The sequence below is a fragment of the Mytilus edulis genome, chromosome 1, assembly GCF_963676685.1.
Source record: "Mytilus edulis chromosome 1, xbMytEdul2.2, whole genome shotgun sequence".
Lineage (NCBI taxonomy): Eukaryota > Metazoa > Mollusca > Bivalvia > Mytilida > Mytilidae > Mytilus > Mytilus edulis.
The window spans coordinates 51,502,229-51,520,221 of record NC_092344.1 but is presented as its reverse complement, the minus strand read 5'-3'; the positions used below and the strand labels follow the sequence as shown (position 1 = coordinate 51,520,221).

At 32.0% G+C, this 17,993-nt stretch overlaps 1 protein-coding gene across 1 annotated transcript; it reads left to right on the top strand.

The window, feature by feature from the left end:
• Window positions 1-4,250: 4,250 nt before the first annotated feature.
• On the top strand, window positions 4,251-13,052 carry LOC139521485 (uncharacterized). The gene is made up of 7 exons (XM_071314984.1): window positions 4,251-4,333; window positions 6,150-6,219; window positions 7,561-7,662; window positions 7,999-8,083; window positions 9,045-9,251; window positions 11,774-12,255; window positions 12,424-13,052. The coding sequence occupies exons 1-7, from the start codon at window positions 4,251-4,253 to the stop codon at window positions 12,640-12,642; spliced, it is 1,248 nt and encodes a 415-aa protein (XP_071171085.1). The 3' UTR covers window positions 12,643-13,052.
• The last annotated feature ends 4,941 nt before the right edge of the window (window positions 13,053-17,993 follow it).

The following is a 17,993-nucleotide window of genomic DNA, read 5'->3' as shown; positions in this document are numbered from 1 at the left end:
GTTTTCGTCCAGAATAAATTAATTCATTTTATTAAAGATGTTGTTTTCTGCAATATTTCAAACAAGCGTGTAGAAGTTTTGTATGAGATCCGTTTTCAATAACATTAAGTAGAACTGGAAAGCATTTGGAATTAACTGAAATTTAAAGTTTTTCAACGACCAGTTTTTGATTTTTAAAATATAGTCGGCTTTTAAAAGAACTTCCTAAATTTATCCCTGTGAATTTGGTCTTGCCTCTTTTGTATCTACTAAAATTTTTTACTGTAGTATTGAAAAAGACTTTCTTTTGAACCGATTAAATTTTAATATCGCAAAACAATATTGAAGTGTAAAAATTTACAGATAATATGTGTCGAAGGTTTATGAAAATGTGCCAATTACATAGTTATCAAATTTCAAATGTTTTTCTAAAATATTAGATATCAATTTATTCTATAAAAGAGGGATGAAAGATACCAGAGAGAGATTCAAACTCATAGATATAAAAATAAACTGACAACGCCATAGCTAAAAAATAAAAGACAAACAGATAAATTACGTTTTTTGATTGAGTTAAGCCTGTCAATTGATATTTTATCGTGTTTTTTTTTCTATGTTGTGATGCTATTGTTTGGTTTGGTACCATTAAAACGTTTAATCCCGCTGCAAATGTTTGTACCTGTCCTAAGTCAGGAATCCTATGTACAGTAGTTGTCGTTTGTTTATGTAATTTATACGTGTTTCTCGTTTCTCGATTTTTATATAGATTAGACCGTTGGTTTTCCCGTTTGAATGGTTTTACACTAGTAATTTAGGGGCCCTTTATAGCTTGTTGTTCGGTGTGAGCCAAGGCTCCGTGTTGAAAGCCGTACATTGACCTATAATGGTTTACTTTTATAAATTGTTATTTGGATGGAGAGTTGTCTCATTGGCACTCACACCACATCTTCCTATATCTAAATAAAAGTACAGAAGCACAACATAGAAAAGTAAAGACTAAGCAACACGAACCCCATCGAAAACTTGGGGTGATCTCATGTGCTCCGGAAGGGTAAGCAGATCCTGCTCCATATGTGGCACCTGTCGTGTTGCTTATGTTATTACAAATCCGGTAAATAGTCTAATTCGGTAAGTCACATTCGTGAAAAGGGAAAGGATATTGTAGTTACGACATAAGGAACATATCCGATATCAACTGTGAAACGGTTATTCCATAACAGTAAACCAACTCGTGATGGCGTCCGTTAAATTTACGAAGGGATGATTTCAACTTTACCATTTGGAACCCTTGTGAGTAGCAATCCTCTATCAAGAAAATCATGATAGGAAATACAAGCACGGGATCATCGTATCAATTGGGAGATATTTACTCCTTATGCAGGCGCTACTGCAATGTTGCTACATAGGAATGGAAAGTACACAATTGGAAAGCTGAAATCATCTCTTTTGTCGTAAAGTTTTGTTTTCAACGACCCTCATTGTCAATTTCTAGATGTAAGTCAAGATATGAGGCAGACTTAGCTGTATCTGTAGTATTCTTTATCTTCAGTTCGATGGGATAGATTTGTTCAACATAGTCACCAAATTTTGTATTATTTAGTGATAGAACATCATCTTTATAGCGGAACGTAAAGTTAAAGGATATTGCTAACTTCTTATCTTTCTTCCTAAGAAGTTTCTGTCTGAAGTCAGCCTCATAATAATAAAGAAACAAGTCGACAAGAAGAGGGGCACAATTGGTTCCCAATGGAATTCTGACAGTCTGTTGAAAAACACGTTCTCCAAACGTAAGAAATATGTTGTCAATCAAAAATCAAGCATCTTGTTAATGTCAGTTTCAGAGAATTTTTGATTATCAGTGATTCTTTACAAAAGAGGGACGAAAGATACCAAAGGGACAATCAAACTCATAAATCAAAAATAAACTGACAACGCCATGGCTAAAAATGAAAAGCACAACAACAAAAAATAGTACACATGACACAACATAGAAAACTAATGAATAAACAACACGAACCCCACCAAAAACTAGGGGTGATCTCAGGTGCTCCGGAAGGGTAAGCAGATCCTGCTCCACATGTGTCACCCGTCGTGTTGTTTATGAGATAACAAATCCCGTAAATAGTCTAATTCGGTAGGTCACATTCATGAAAGGGAAGGGAATTATAGTTACGACGTAAGGAACATATCCGATATCATTTGGGAAACGGTTATTCCATAACGGTCAACCAACTCGTGATGGCGTCTGGAAAACCACGAAGAGATGATTTCAACTTCACCATTTGGAACTCTTGATTTAATAGCTTCCCTGTGAGCAACAACCAAAGTAGGATTTATCCCTCCCCAAGTCAAGATACTTGTATCTACGTTCACCATTCTTTTTAATGAAACAAAGTAATGCCAACTCTTTCAATTTGTCTTTTAGTTTGGAATGGGGAATACTTGTGTAAAGTGTAGAAAAGTCAAATGTTTTAATACTATTGCAAGATGATCGAGTCTTAGATTGTATGTACTCTAAAAGATCTTTGGAATTTTTTAATATCCACATCTGATTCACCCTACCTCTAGAAAAGGCTGTTTCACAATAACTTTGGAGCCCGGCTTTGATTGCTAATAAAATAGATGTTAATAAACGTCCATCATTTGCGTCGCCCCCTTTTCTGTCTGTTTCCCTTTGGTTTAAAGCTCTTCATATTTTAATAAGCTTTAGATTTTCAAATATTTTGGCCTCCAGCATCACTGAATAGATATTGGATGTCGAAATTCGCATCTGGAGCAGTATCGTTTATGTTATTTCAACATATTTTCCAATTAGAAAAAAGTTGTGATTGATTGTCATCTAATGGGGAACATTTCCAGCTCTGTTAAAAAAACCCACTAACTGGGCATTAAGTTTTGTTAATGTAAGAAGTGATAAACATTAAACATCTGTCAGCGAAGGAAAACTGTTGATTAGTTTTGGAATATAAAGTTTCTCATTAAATCTCCAATATTTGCTGATGTAAGGTCGCAAATACCGGACACATAACGAATGAAATGTCGTCTGAGTTGTCGAAATTCATAATTGATTTCTTTCAACTCAGACATTAAAGATTGATTTGAAAAAAGGTCAATGCTGTGTAATGTCTTTAAAATAATTGTAAAAAGCAGCTAATATCTAAATTTCGAGTAATTAAAAATCAATTGACGAATACCTTTGTCGATTCAGTATCAGGAACTATCAATATACTTAATACTAAATAAGTATAAACTTCTCCTTATTTTGCAAATTCGATGAATTTACCATTTTAAAATCATTTCTTATTGTTCTGTACAGGAAAATTGTATAATACTTGTCATGTGTCAAATTTTAAGCTTATTAAATACTTTCTAAATGTTCGTTTTTTTGTGTCTAATTGATGTTAACGCTATATAACATACTTGTAACATATCATCACTGCAATATATCTATAACCCAAGACATGAAAACGTCTCTTGTGCAGATTGTTACACCTCCTCAGTGTCCAGTTAAAACAATTCATTGTTTGTTGATAAAACACATAATTTTCTTTGCACATTAAAATAATAAATATCGATTGCATTCAGCTGAGGTTTCCATTTACACTTGATTATTTATTATAATTTGGTCTATTCATTGATCAAAAGTTTGTAATGTAAATCGTAATCGATGTTATAGATCTTTAAACAAACACGTTTATGTATGTATCAATACACAGTGATTCCAGAGAAAAAAACACATGAGTAGAAAGACGACAAAACCTGTAAATAAGATTTACTAAGAATATAATTTCCTTAATCAATGCATTTATTATATTAATGAACACAGCAATGATAATGCCTTTGGGTCTGCGATATACTTCGGTCGTTCTGTGGCGAAAGGACTTTCTCAGACTTTTCTACTTTCAGACATTATCTAGATTACCACTCGGTTCGACGCATGCTTTGACATCTGAACTTTTTTTAAATTGTTTATCTTCGGTGCATATGCAACATACACTTTTTACGTCATATCTCGACTGTTCACAGCTAAGGTTTCTTTTACATACATTATAGTAAATTACTGTTATCTTTTTCATAATTATATTTCTTTGTATACTTGACCACTAGGTAGACTTGTTTGAAGGAGGAGCTTGATAAATGCCAAGGTCACTTTTTTTAAATAGCCTGACGCTGTATGCATAAATTATATGACACGTGGAATGTGATGTGGTCTTTATTAATAAAAATTAGAACTGTGGACGTTGTATGTCATTATATCAAATATCAACAGAATGGATACAAGTGAATTTTCAATGTATGATTCTCTCATGAATAAACATTCAGCAAAGAGAATAAAGCTCGACATTGCAGAAAGGTAAGATAATGTTAATTATTTTGGTTTTTTTAGATGGCAATTTTTATAATTCATAACAGGGCATGCTATACTGAATGAAATATTAGCTTGACTTTTTTTTTATCATTACTGAAATGACTTTTAGAAACTTAAAAACATGTTTTATTTCATAAGTTCCATAAGATTATATTTATATGTTTAAAATTTGAAGCTGAAAATTAGCACGTGTCTCAACACATAATTTTGAAAGACAGAGTTGCCAAAATGGATAGCTTTACAAAGTGAAAAAAAAACAAAAAAAACTGGACACTGAAAACCCAATGTAGAAAAGATAATGAACATGATGTTACTTAAACTATTGCCGAGAAAACATTTTCGTGAGAAACGTTTTAATTACAGAGAAGTTTTTGGACAGTTGCACTTTGATTATTACGGGAGACATGCTATTTGAATATCATGTCTCAAATTTTATTTACAGTTAAAATATTAAAGCATGCAACCCAAGAGTTTAAATGTGTTGGTTGCCAACATTGTTTGGTCGTTTGCTCATGCATTGTAATTAAGATTGATACCTTAATTCAATGGGTAGGTGGAGTATAACAGTCTGTTTATTATACATGAAAGTTTGATTGGTCAATAAATATTAAATTTGTTTGCAATCAAATATCCATTGTCCAATCAACTTTTTTTAATATACTGTAAAAGTACTTTTATTGGTGTCTTCTCATTTATCCAACTTTTTAAAATAAGGTATTCTCATTTAGCCAACTTTTTATTTTTGTTAATTATTGGGTTGTTTGTTTAGTAATAATAATGTGTCTTCCTTAAAAATAAAATCATGGCCTAGGACTATTGAAATGTTTAGTAACGCCTTATACCGTATGATTTGGAATTTCTCGTTATTGGTCTTCTGCTGTTAAGATATATCCAATCATTTAAAAAAAAACATAGACAATTAATGGAGGGATTCGGCATTAAAATGTTAAATCCTGACACTTTAACTATAAAATATACATGCTCCAAGTCAGCAACCGTTACATTAATGCATAACATATTAATTTTATTTTCATTCTCCGCCACCTCTTTCAAATATGCTGGAAACGCCCCTAGACCTACATAGACAACAGATTAACCCAACTTAAGGATAGACTATAGCAAGGACAGATCAACCGATATCACTACACTGATGCAGTATCCCACCTACTGAATTGTGTTCTGTTCAGTCTTTGTGTAGTAAAACGTATTCAACTTGGTTTTTTGACAATTCAAGATACGTTTATAGCATTTGTTTATGTTACTGTTTTCTTTGAGTGACATGTTTATGGCCTAATTAACACCTTTGATGGTCTTTAATCTGTTGATCACTTTATCATGGGTTAATTAGTGTTATTACTATGATTTACAGGGGTCAATGTTTACTTTGCAATTTCCTCAATCCAGACTATTTGTAACCTTCGTTTTTAAAGGCTTTAATTTTTTACTGTTTTTTTTTTTTGTAGAAAACTAAAATCCACGAATTTAAAAAACCACACACATGTAAATATTGCTCAAACCACGAAAATTGATACACACGAATTAAAGTACTTTCACAGTAGTAAACAAACTGTTACTCCATCTCTCCATTGAATTTGGGTGTCAATCTTAATTACAATGCATGAGCAAACGACCAAACAAAGTTGGCAAACAAGGTATTTAAACTCTTGGGTTGCATGCTTTAATATTTTAACTGTAATGCGTTATAACAAACTTCGCTAATAAACTGATTTGCTTAAGATATATTATATTTTATCATGAAATTGTGATCATCAGTTTATTTTAGTTTTGGTGTTTTGTACAGGTCTTTGAACTTTGCAATATCGCCAGATGAACGTGAGATCCAGTCACTTAAAAAGACAAAAATGCCAAGGGTAAGATTTTAATATCAGATCATTTATATTGTCTTCAATAAATATGACTGGTAAGCTTGAGAATGCGAAAGAAACTTATTAGAGTGTCAACATTTAGTTAAGTCGGAGGAGACGACCCTGGATCAATTTTGTAAAAGAAGGGAAATGGCGTATTAATTCATGACATCAAATTCTTTCACGCAATTGACAAAACGTTATGCAACGGAAAAAATACTTGACGAGATAATAAAACTATTTGACCTTTAGGTTCTAGAATACTTACTTGGTTGCTGAAGGTTACTGTAGAAACATGTGTAACGCTCAACTAATTAGAATCGTACATTTAATTACTACAAAAGAGGGATGAAGTCAAAGTCATAAATCGAAAATAAACTGACAACGCCATGGATGAAAATGAAAAGTACAAACGGACAAACAATAGTACACATGACACACCATATAAAACTAAAGAATAAACAACACGAACCCCACCAAAAACTAGGGGTGATTTCAGGTGCTCCGGTAGGGTAAGCAAATCCTGTTCCACATGTGGCATACGTCGTGTTGCTGATGAGATAACAAATCCGGTATATAGTCTAATTCGGTAGGTCACATTCATGAAAGGGAAGTAGATTGTAGTTACGACGTAAGGAACATATCCGATATCATTTGTGAAACGGTTATTCCATAACGGCCAACCAACTCGTGATGGCGTCCGTAAAACCACGAAGAGATGATTTCAACTTCACCATTTGGAACTCTTAATTTAATAGCTTCCTTGTGAGCAACAACCCTCTATCAAGAAAATCATGATAGGAAATACAAGCACGGGAATATCGTATCAATTGGGAGATATATACACCGTATGCAGGTGCTGCTGGAATGTTGCTACTTAGAAATGCAAACAATTGGAAAGCTGAAATCATCTCTTTTGTCGTAAAGTTTTGTTTTCAATCGACCCTCATTGTCAACTTCTAGATGTAAGTCAAGATATGAGGCCGACTTAACTGTATCTGTTGTATCCTTTATATCTAGTTCAATGGGATAGATACGTTCGACATAGTCACCAACTGAAGTGCGACTTGTTTGATATTGTTTCCAATAACATGCCTACACCTGAGGGTTTTTTCTGTTCTGTAATAATGACAGCTTTACTCTTCAGTTTGGCTGTAAAATTATTGTACTAAAAATAAGGTTGAAACTTTGAAAAAGTTGACTTTTTTGTTAGAACAAAAATGCACAATGAAGACCCAACCATTGTCAACGCACTGCCTAACCAAATATTTTATGGTAGAGTACTATGGTTATCGTTTGTGGTATAATTATTAAAACTGACATTATATGTATCATGTATAATTTTAGGATCCAATGTCACACAGAATCATAGAGAAGAGGAGACGAGATCGCATGAATAATTGCTTGGCAGAACTCAGTCGGCTTATCCCATCAAGTTATTTGAAACAGGTAGAATACTAAATTATTTTATTCTTACTTCGCTGAGTTTAAAAACTGAATGTTGATATGACTTGGTTTATGGTAATTTTGTCAACAGAGATTATAGCTTTAACTTTCTTTATTACATCTTTTTGTGGGAATTTGATTTCGTAGATTTTGTTAATGTACATTCAATTACTAATTTATTATTGCCTTTTCGGCATGATTGTTCAAAACCAAGAAATGAAGTTTAACGAAGTAAATGAACTATTCCTCGATCCTCAGAAATGAGAAAATATAAACATATAAATGATTTTAAAAAAATGCATATGTCAATTTAAAATTAGATTCAATAATATATGTCAGGGTCAAGGTCGTATTGAGAAGACGGAGATTATAGAAATTGCATCCAAGCTTATACGAAACCTGTTGAACTTGCATAATTTTAGAGGTATGAAATATATTAACAGTTAGTGTATTTAATAGTTTCAGTTCAACATTAGAGATGTGATATTTTGCCAAAAATAGGTTTCCAACGATGAAGCAGGACATTATGCTCCTTTCCAAAAGACATACTTCCATATACTTTCATTTAAGAGGAATTTTAGCATTCAGAATTAAAGATTTAAGGATTATTTTACACGGGATTTAATGAATATAAGAACTTAAAATGGGTCATTGCTATTCAATTAATCACATGAGTATATATATATCCTGCTTCCAATATCAGTGTAGGCATATTTACAGATTATCATGGATAGATATAAATATGATATACTAGTCATGGTCATAGTCTTTCGGTTTTGTAAGTAAGTGATTTTTGGAATATATCAACATGTTGATAGACGCACTTGCATTACCCATTCCAATAATTCTCCAACAATGATTTCATAATAAATGGAATAAATGTCAACTAATTGAACAGATCGACCTTATAATAAAGCAGATGCTTCCAGGTTATTGAAATATTTTGTTACCCTAAGTAAGAAATAAGCCAAGACCTTAATCAAATTTATATGTTTTTAATAAATTAAACATCTTATTACCCACGCTGCACCAAATTATCTTTTTAGAGAAGGCCTTTTCTCATATCTTAATATTAAGGACAATGTATCAAGCTTAAGCCATTTGGAAGCTTTATCAGTTTTGCATGGCATGCCAAAAATTTGGAAGACCTAAAGAAGACATATTTGACTAATTTCTAAAATACTGGTACTCATATCTTACAGACTATTGTCATTTAATGATCATCCAAAGCACAATGTTTGATAGATTAATTATACCTTTATATTAATGAATCCAAGCAACTAAATTCAGTTGTTTCTTTTCCTTGTTATATTGTTCTTCTCAAACATCATACATACAACATATAGAGCTATCAATTGACAATTTTTGCATTGGAATAATTTTAGAAATGATGGAGAAAGAGTTATCTTCGGATTGTGGTGGATCAAACCCATGCTGTCAAGAAAAGTTTTACATGGGATACAAAGAATGTCAGGAGGAAATACTTCGACATTTAATTGACACTGAAGGGATGGATCTTAGAGATGAATTCTTTCAGAAAATTACAACTTTTTTAGATCATAGCAGTAAGAAACATCTTAGATTATCAACAGGTATTAACCATTCTTATTAATGTTGTGAAATGATGTTGATATTAAGCTCATCTTTCCTGAAGGGTCAGTGAGAACTATATTATTTCTCAAAATTAAAACCAACTATTTTTAAATTCCATGCGTTCGAAGAGGACACTGCAGTTTTCGATAAAGTATGAGGTCAAAGATTAAGTCCAAACTAATTCGATTGTAACCAACCTACTTACGTTGTACATACAATCAACGGTCAAATATCATATGATCATAAACAAAGAGAACTTACAGCAAACAATTCTAAAATTACATAGTTTAAACGAAGTTAAAAAACAAATGTTAAAAGCAATCCGTAACTTCTAACCTAAACGCTTTTAGAAATTAAAGATAAAACCGAAAATTATATTTTACAAATCTATTTGAAACTAATCAATGGATACGAAATTTAACAAAACCACTTTGGCAATTTCTATTTTTTTTTATCTATTGATACTTATTTATACACGCAATATAGTATGGATTTAAAAGATATAATGCATTTACAAAATGAATGGTAGATAAATGTTCATAAAATTTGAAAAACAATCTGCTTAAAGATATGCGGTTGACATTCAAAGAGCATTAATTTTCATAACTTTCCCCAAACGCATTTTGTTCAAACAAACCAGAAAATGATTGAGTGATTGTTGGTGATTCACGCCACTTTAAACACTCTTGTTCATATTTGGCTGTCAGTTTTCATTGGAAGTGGAAGTTTTAGTGACGGGAGAACACCACCGACCGCGGACAAGAAAACTGACAATCCTAGTAAATCAAGTTTGGAGTCGAACACACCTGTCATGTGTGGGGTTCAAACTTAACATGAATTCTTACAGGCTAGTAATACTGTAGATCAACTAATAAGACCACTTTGCCACCGATACTCCCAATTAACCTTTTTGGAGCGTTGTGATAAAAAAAATATATGATATTGGTAATGGGGCATAGCAACCTATGGATAACATTCTTGTTTTATAAAAAAAAAAGTTAAAATTTGCGATATTGGACTTGAAGGGCAAGTTTCATTATTAACGATAAACTTTTTTTTCACATTTTGCAATTTTCTTATAAAGCTGTTTTCATCAAAGTGAGAGGGTTAGCGCTATAAAACCAGGTTTAATCCAGAATTTTCTACATTTGAAAATGCCTGTACCAAGTCAGGAATATGACAGTTCTTGTCCATTCGTTTTTGATGCGTTTTGTTTTTTGATTTTGCCATGTGTTTATGGACTTTCCGAATTGATTTTCCTGTAAGTCCAGTATTTTTGTGATTTTACTTTTCAGGATGCATTTTTCTCTTTTAAACTGACGAATATTTTTTCTACGACTCAAACTCATAGCTCTGTGCTATGAAGCTTACACCAAAAGATAAAGAGATAACACAGTTGCATTGATGCATATGCACTCTACTGATAATCTAATATTTCTTCTCTGGTATTGTACTTTATAGTCTCTTTCGGTCTAATTTGCTGAAATGACATGTATTTAACTTTAACTAATACATGTGTAATACTAGTAGTCTTCTTTGTCTGTGTAGTTATTTTGGTTGTTTATTTTAGTTTTTAAATTTTCACCATGTGTCATTGTCTGAACAATAGTCTGTAATACAGTGTACATGTTCCATAAATTCCATATCAATTGCGACTTCTTCTTCACAGTCTTAGGCATAAGTGAAAGTCATTAAGAAAATTCCATGACCAGTTGTTCGGTAGTTTATCTGAATATCTGAACAGATGTGTATGAATAGAGATGAGCCATTTTAAAACTGGTGGTGCAATTTTCAAAATAATCTTCGGTTATGTTTAAGATTGGTTGACGAGTTGACAGGCAATGTTCCAGTACTAGTTTTTCACTAATGTTCTGCATGATGAATGTTTTACATTGTCATATCAATGGTTTTGTCTTGGATGTTACATAAATAGCACTAACATGTGTTAAGGTTGCTGGTTATGCAAACAGTCATTGCATTGTCTGTAAGAGAGTTTGGGCGCAACCTTAACTACGAAGAAGTTTGAAATATTATACTTGTTTATGGTGTAATCAGTATTCATTGTTTAATCGGAGATTTTGGTTAGTTTGATTGTTGTGTATCCACCATGTCCAATTTGCTTCCAAACAAATAGGAATATGAACATGTGTTTTATATTTATATAAAAGCTATGTAGTATATTTTATTACTTAGTAAGCACATTCTGAATAATGATTTAATTATTTGATTTCTTATCTTGAACACACACTGCGAACGTATCATGTGCTCCTGGTGTAACAGTTTAATATTTTTTTGTATATAAAATTGATCAACAAATTTCTCGTTATTTGATAATTTTTAAGACTTATTGTAAAATGTTGCTAATCATGAATAAAAATGAATTTAAACCATTTTAAGATGAATAAACTAGAATGGTCTAGATGACCCCCTGTCTTAGATAATAATGTGATAAGGTTTTCTCTCCCGTCTGTTTTTCGTTACGGTAGTACAGACATTTCATTTAATTGTTTTCTATTTTTAGTAAAAACTGCATCTGATATCCAAGATGTAAAGCCTACTGATTCTTTGACGTCAGAGGCACCAGTTTCAAATTTTAGCATTGAAATTTCAGAAAACAACATTGCAATGATAAAACAAGATGAACATATTTGTACCCTGCTGAAGCGAACAGAACAAACATCAAGCCGAACATCAGGATACAGCAGCATTAGAAGCCAGTCATTGTCAGAAGGAAGCGTATCATGCATTACACTACAGTCAGTTCAGGGAGATACAGCAGATAGAGATGAACGTAACAACTCTACAGGCAGTTTATACTCTAGTGAGGAGAATTCATCCGAAGGCAGTAATGGCAGCAAGAATGATTACCACAAGTCACATGCGTACAAATTTAAGCACAATATAACAAAAAGGTTTTCTAAAGAAAGAAGTCCTTGGGATCCAAAAAGTGAAAGATCTTCAGATTCAATGGAGAATGAAAATGAACAAGGAAAGCGAAAAATAGTAAGCTACAGTACTTCAAGCCCAAGCACTGAATACAGTCAATATTTAGGATCTGAAAAAAGTTCTACAAATAGTTGTTCCAAGAAAAATAAAATTCCACGTTACCAGAATGACTTTGGGAAGGATGGTCGTTTTGATTCAAAACTAGTGCCTTAACCTGCCTTTGTACTTCATCCTCTTGGAACGCATTATGTTCCCGTATCAATACCTCATACACATTTCAAAAGTGTGTTTAAAGACGATTCCAAGGGATCAACAGCATATCATCCCATTAGTATCCCTGTGAATTTCTGTGGTCCGACTGTTTCTATACACACACAGGTAGAACAGCAGCTCATATGTGCCTTAGAAGGACAGAAAGAGGAACGATGTCATGAAAATTCATAGAAAACGTTTTGAGAGATTTTTATGCATATTTTTTTTTCTAACAGCGCTTGTGTTTATATTCGAAAAAAGGTATTTGTTTCTCCCAAAAACGTACCAAGTCGTTCGGTTGGTAGATAAAGTATGGTTTTGGCAGTTGAATAGACTTGCGCTTTTAAAATATATCTGGAAGTTAGTTATTTTTATAAAAAAACCTTTGATGAATGTTTTATATACACTATTTTGTATTGATAAAAGGAAATGTCTGTCCAACATATTTTCAGCTTTATGATTTCTGATTATATCTTATGTGATTAAATGGTCTTTCCTTAAATTTTGCTCAACAACAAGTTACAATCCCCTTTTTTTGAATGTGTATTTACTAGGTAAATGTACAATGTATTTTATCATTACTGTATATTTCACCATTAATGTATCATAACTGTATATTTTATCACTTCAACACAATAAATTTGAAGATATCAATTCACTTTTAATAAACTCGTTAGTATTATTCATATATGAAGCACACATGCAGGTGTTCGACAATATGCGGAATTTTAACAAGGGTAAATCTCATGAAGCTGACTGAAATGGAATTTGCTAAATGCTGTCTCAGACGTTAGTTTAATTAGGTTGTTGGGTGGAAGGTACTAAAAGCTTTTGAATACCGTTGAAGGGTTTTACAGTTAGTGTTAGTGTTAGATAACATTTAATCAGTGGGTATTGTGCTTATCTTTAAAAATATGATTGGACAAACTTTCTCGCTCTTTCTCTAATTGTAATCTTTCAACAACAATGACAAGAAACTTTTAAGACCCACTTATTCAGTAAAACTTGCTAAATGTTCCAATGGTCTAACAATTTCAAATACGCATAGGCTTCTAACAAATACTGCTGATTTCTATTTTATAATGATATTTTGTTAGACCTGCATTGAATGTTATATCTGATTTATAGTCCTACCTGGGAGACAGAGTGATTCAATTTCAGCGGTGGCGTATACGATTTCTATGAATAAGAAGCTAATGAAAGAGATTATGAAGATACTAAAGTGAATATTTCGTAGGCAGCTTTCAAATCCGTCTCTAAAAACGAAAAAACGACGAAAGGACAAACAACAGTATAAAACAGTATATAAAACAATAAACTGAGCAACACGAACTCTTAAATTCTAATCAATCACTGCTGTTCCGTCTGTGCAATCTTAATACATTCCACGATTGGTACCCGTCCACGACCTATATACTTCATATCATGTATTTTATGTATGCATTGTCTTTGAGATAACTCTCAAACGAACACTGCAAAATATGAAAGAAAGTTTAAATAAACATTGGTAACCAATCAGTTTGATAAACTAAAAAAAATAAACTGTTATCCAAATATGAAAGAGATCGAACACAATAGCGCGTCTGGCGTAAATATAAAATTTGAATCCTGGTATCTCTGATGAGTTTATTAACAAACACTGGGTTGATGCCACTGCTGGTGGAGATTTATTTCACCGAGGGTATCACCAGCCCAGTAGTCAGCACTTCTGTGTTGACTTCATTTATCATTGATATGTTCATAATTATAAATTAACTGTTAACAAAACTTTGAAATTTTGAATTAATAAGGCTTTTCTACCTCAGGAATAAATAACCTTAGCTGTATTTGGCAAAACTGTTAGGAATTTTTGGTCCTCAATGCTCAACTTCGTACTTTATTTGGCATTTTCAACATTTTTTTATTCGAACGTCACTGATGAGTCTTTTGAAAACGAAACGTGCGTCTGGCGTTAATATTAAATTTGAATCCTGGTATCTATGATGAGTTTATTTACAACCACTGGGTCGATACCACTGCTGGTGGAGATTTATTTCACGAGGGTGTCACCAGCCCAGTAGTCAGCACTTTTGTGTTGACTTGAGTTATCATTGATATGTTCATAAATATAAATTAACTGTTAACAAAACTTTGAAATTTTGAAATACTAAGGCTTTTCTACCTCAGGAATAGATTACCTTAGCTGTATTTGGCAAAACTTTTAGGAATTTTTGGTCCTTAATGCTCTTCAACTTCAGAAAGGCTTTATAAAGGATAGATTTATGGGTAAGAATACGCGTCTTTTGTATGATTTGATGCACTATCTAGAAAAGCATAACAAAACTGGTCTATTACTACTTGTAGATTTTGAAAAGGCTTTTGACTCTATTGAATGATCTTTTTTGAAAAAAGCATTGAAGAGTTTCAATTTCGGACCATCTATATGCAAATGGTTTGAAGTATTTTATTTGAAAGCATCAAGTTGTGTTATACATAACGGCCATCTTTCAAGCTTCTTTAATTTGGAGAGAAGCTGTATACAAGGTGACCCCCTCTCCCCTTACCTTTTTAATATAGGTGTTGAGTTACTTTCTATGAAAATAAGGTCAAACCCCAAAATAAATGGAACTATTGTTTATGAAAATGAATCCCGTTTGAGTCAATATGCTGATAACACTTTCCTTGTTTTAGATGGAACTGAAACCTCTTTGAGGGAGACTTTAGATTGTTTTGACTCTTTCCAAAAAGTATCTGGGTTAAAAATTAATTCTTCTAAAACTAAAGCTGTGTGAGTTGGGAATAAAAATTGTTCAGATCTGATTCTCTGTCCTGATTTAAAACTTCAGTGGTGCTCATCAAATTTTAAACTTTTGGGTAATTGAATTCTCTTTAGATCTTGACAGTATGCGAGAAATTAATTTCCCCAAAAAGATAAAGGAAGTGTCAGGCATTCTTAAGAGTTGGCAACATAGAAAATTAACCCTAATGGGAAAGATAACTGTTATCATGACTTTGGCACTTCCAAAATTAATTCACCTGTTGACTGCACTTCCCAACTTGCCAGAATCAAAATTAAATGAATTGAATACTTTATTCTTTCAATTCATATGGAATCGAAAACCTGATCGAATAAGATGAAGTTCTTTAATTGGAGATATTCCACAAGGAGGTTTAAATATGATTAATATACTTTATTTTAATATATACCTTAAGATTGGCTGGATAAAGAGGTTTTCATCCAATTTATATGGTAGTTGGCAATCATTTTTATTAAAAAACCTTGAATAGTATGGTGGAGAAAGAGTATTGCATTTTCCAAAGGAGAAACTCAGAGAAATCTCTGATAGTCTTAGCAATCCTTTTTGGAGGGATGTATTTTTTAGCTTTCATGTAGCAAAGCCTGTTACCAATATATTTCTGTCCAAGGTATTTTATCATTAGATATTTTAAATTTCGCACCTCTAGTAGATTTTCCATACTGTATTCAGTGGCAGAGAAGGGGAGTGCAGTCTTTGTTTGACCTTATTAACTTAGAGACTAAGGACTTTTGTAATGTTGATCAGACAGGACCAAGACTTCAAAAAAATATTTTTTTTAAAGTATTATGGTCTCATTGCAAACATTCCAAAGTATATGAGAGAACATGTAAAAGAAAACATTGCTCATGTAAATTTTGAAACTTTTAACTGTATTGATAAATTTTTGGAAAATTTATTGTGTAACAAAAAAGCAAAGCTTGTATACAAAGATCTTGTTAACAGAAATGTGCAACTGCCAACAGAAAAGTTCTTACAATGGGAGGAATTACTAGGTATTGAAATTGCAGATTGGTCAGAATATTATATTATTTGAAGAAAATCATGTAAAGACACTTATTTAAGAACTTTTCAATACAAATTTTTACATAGAATAATTGCAAACAAATGCTTTCTTGTATAAAGTCAAACTTAAAGATTCAAAGCTTTATACTTTTTGTAAGGTTTCCGATATAACCATGGAGCATTTATTCCATGAATGTCCAATAACACATTTCATATGGCAATCTTTTTCACAAAAATTGAAAAGATATTTTGTGAACTTTATTTTATCTAAGAAGCACATTTTTCTTGGTCTTCAAAATGAGAGTTTACTGTTGAATTTGATCATTATTATTGCAAAAAACTATATATACAAATGTAAATTGTATGAAAAGAAACCAAGTATTATATGACTATTAGCAAAAATAAGAAAATATCAGGAAAATGAACATTATATAGCAAAGAAAAATGGTACCACATCTTATTTTCAAAAATTCTGGGCCCCGGTAGATTACATTTTTACTGATTAGGCACCATTACTTTTGATTCAAATCATATAAAATAACAAATGAAACTAACAGTTCATAAAGAGCAGATCTTTACAAAGATAACTTTTTTCCTTGCAATACACAAGTTGATATATGTTTTGTTAATGCAAGTGCGAGAGTGTGTGTATGTGTGTGTGATTGTTACTTTTCCACTTTTTATTATAATGTTGATATTTAAATAATATATATTCACAGTAGAAGAAAAAAAAATGTAGTCAATTTTTTGTTGTATATATATATCAAACCCCTTAACACCATAGTCAGGTGGGGATGTAAAGGGATTGTAAAAGCCTGACTACTGAAAAAAAAAACACTTTCGAACACTTTTGAATAGTTTTGAAAGATAAGTTAACATTTATCAGTGGGTATTGTGCTTATCTTTAAAATATGATTGGACGGACTTTCTTGCCCTTTCTTTAATTGTAATCTTTCAACAACAATGTAAAGAAACTTTGAAGACCCACTGATTCAGTAAAACTTGTTAATTGTTCGAATGGTCTAACAATTTTAAATACGCATAGGCTTCTAGCCAATACTGCTGATTTCAATATAATTTTATAATAATACTTCGTTTAACGTGCAATGAGTGTTGTGTTGTTATATCTTTATTATATCATTAAATTTAATGAGTGGACTGGACTGTCTGTTTGTACAAACAATGCTTATATTAAATACAGGTAAACTAGTTTCCGTATAGGCCCTCATCGTAGAAAAGCAGAAAAATGGTTGAATAATAACAATGCAACCATGTGTTTACCGTTCATTAATATAACGGTCAAGAACAAGGCTAATGTTCAATACATCTGAGTAAGATAATATGAAGAAAAAAAATAAGCATGATGAAAAAACTATTTTAAAGATGTTCAATAGGTTGATTTCAGTAAATGATATACTATTTTGTTTTTGAAACAAGTGTATATTATTTTGTATCATTTCTTAATGATGAAGCCAATGTGTTCATCAAGGATGGTCTGGAACATATTAAAGTTTTCTTGAACATTTCTGTAATTTATTTATTTATTTTTCAGTCTGAAACTTAATAAACTTTCTTTATAAAAAAAGAGAGAAACCTCAATCAGCCAAAAGATTCACAAAATGCAGTTTACAAATAGGTCAACTTGACTGAAAACGTTGAACAATTCCTTATTTACTCTTTGAATGTTAAGTTTTCTGCAACGAATTTTTTAAATCTTTAACTCAATTTAAACTTGATATATTA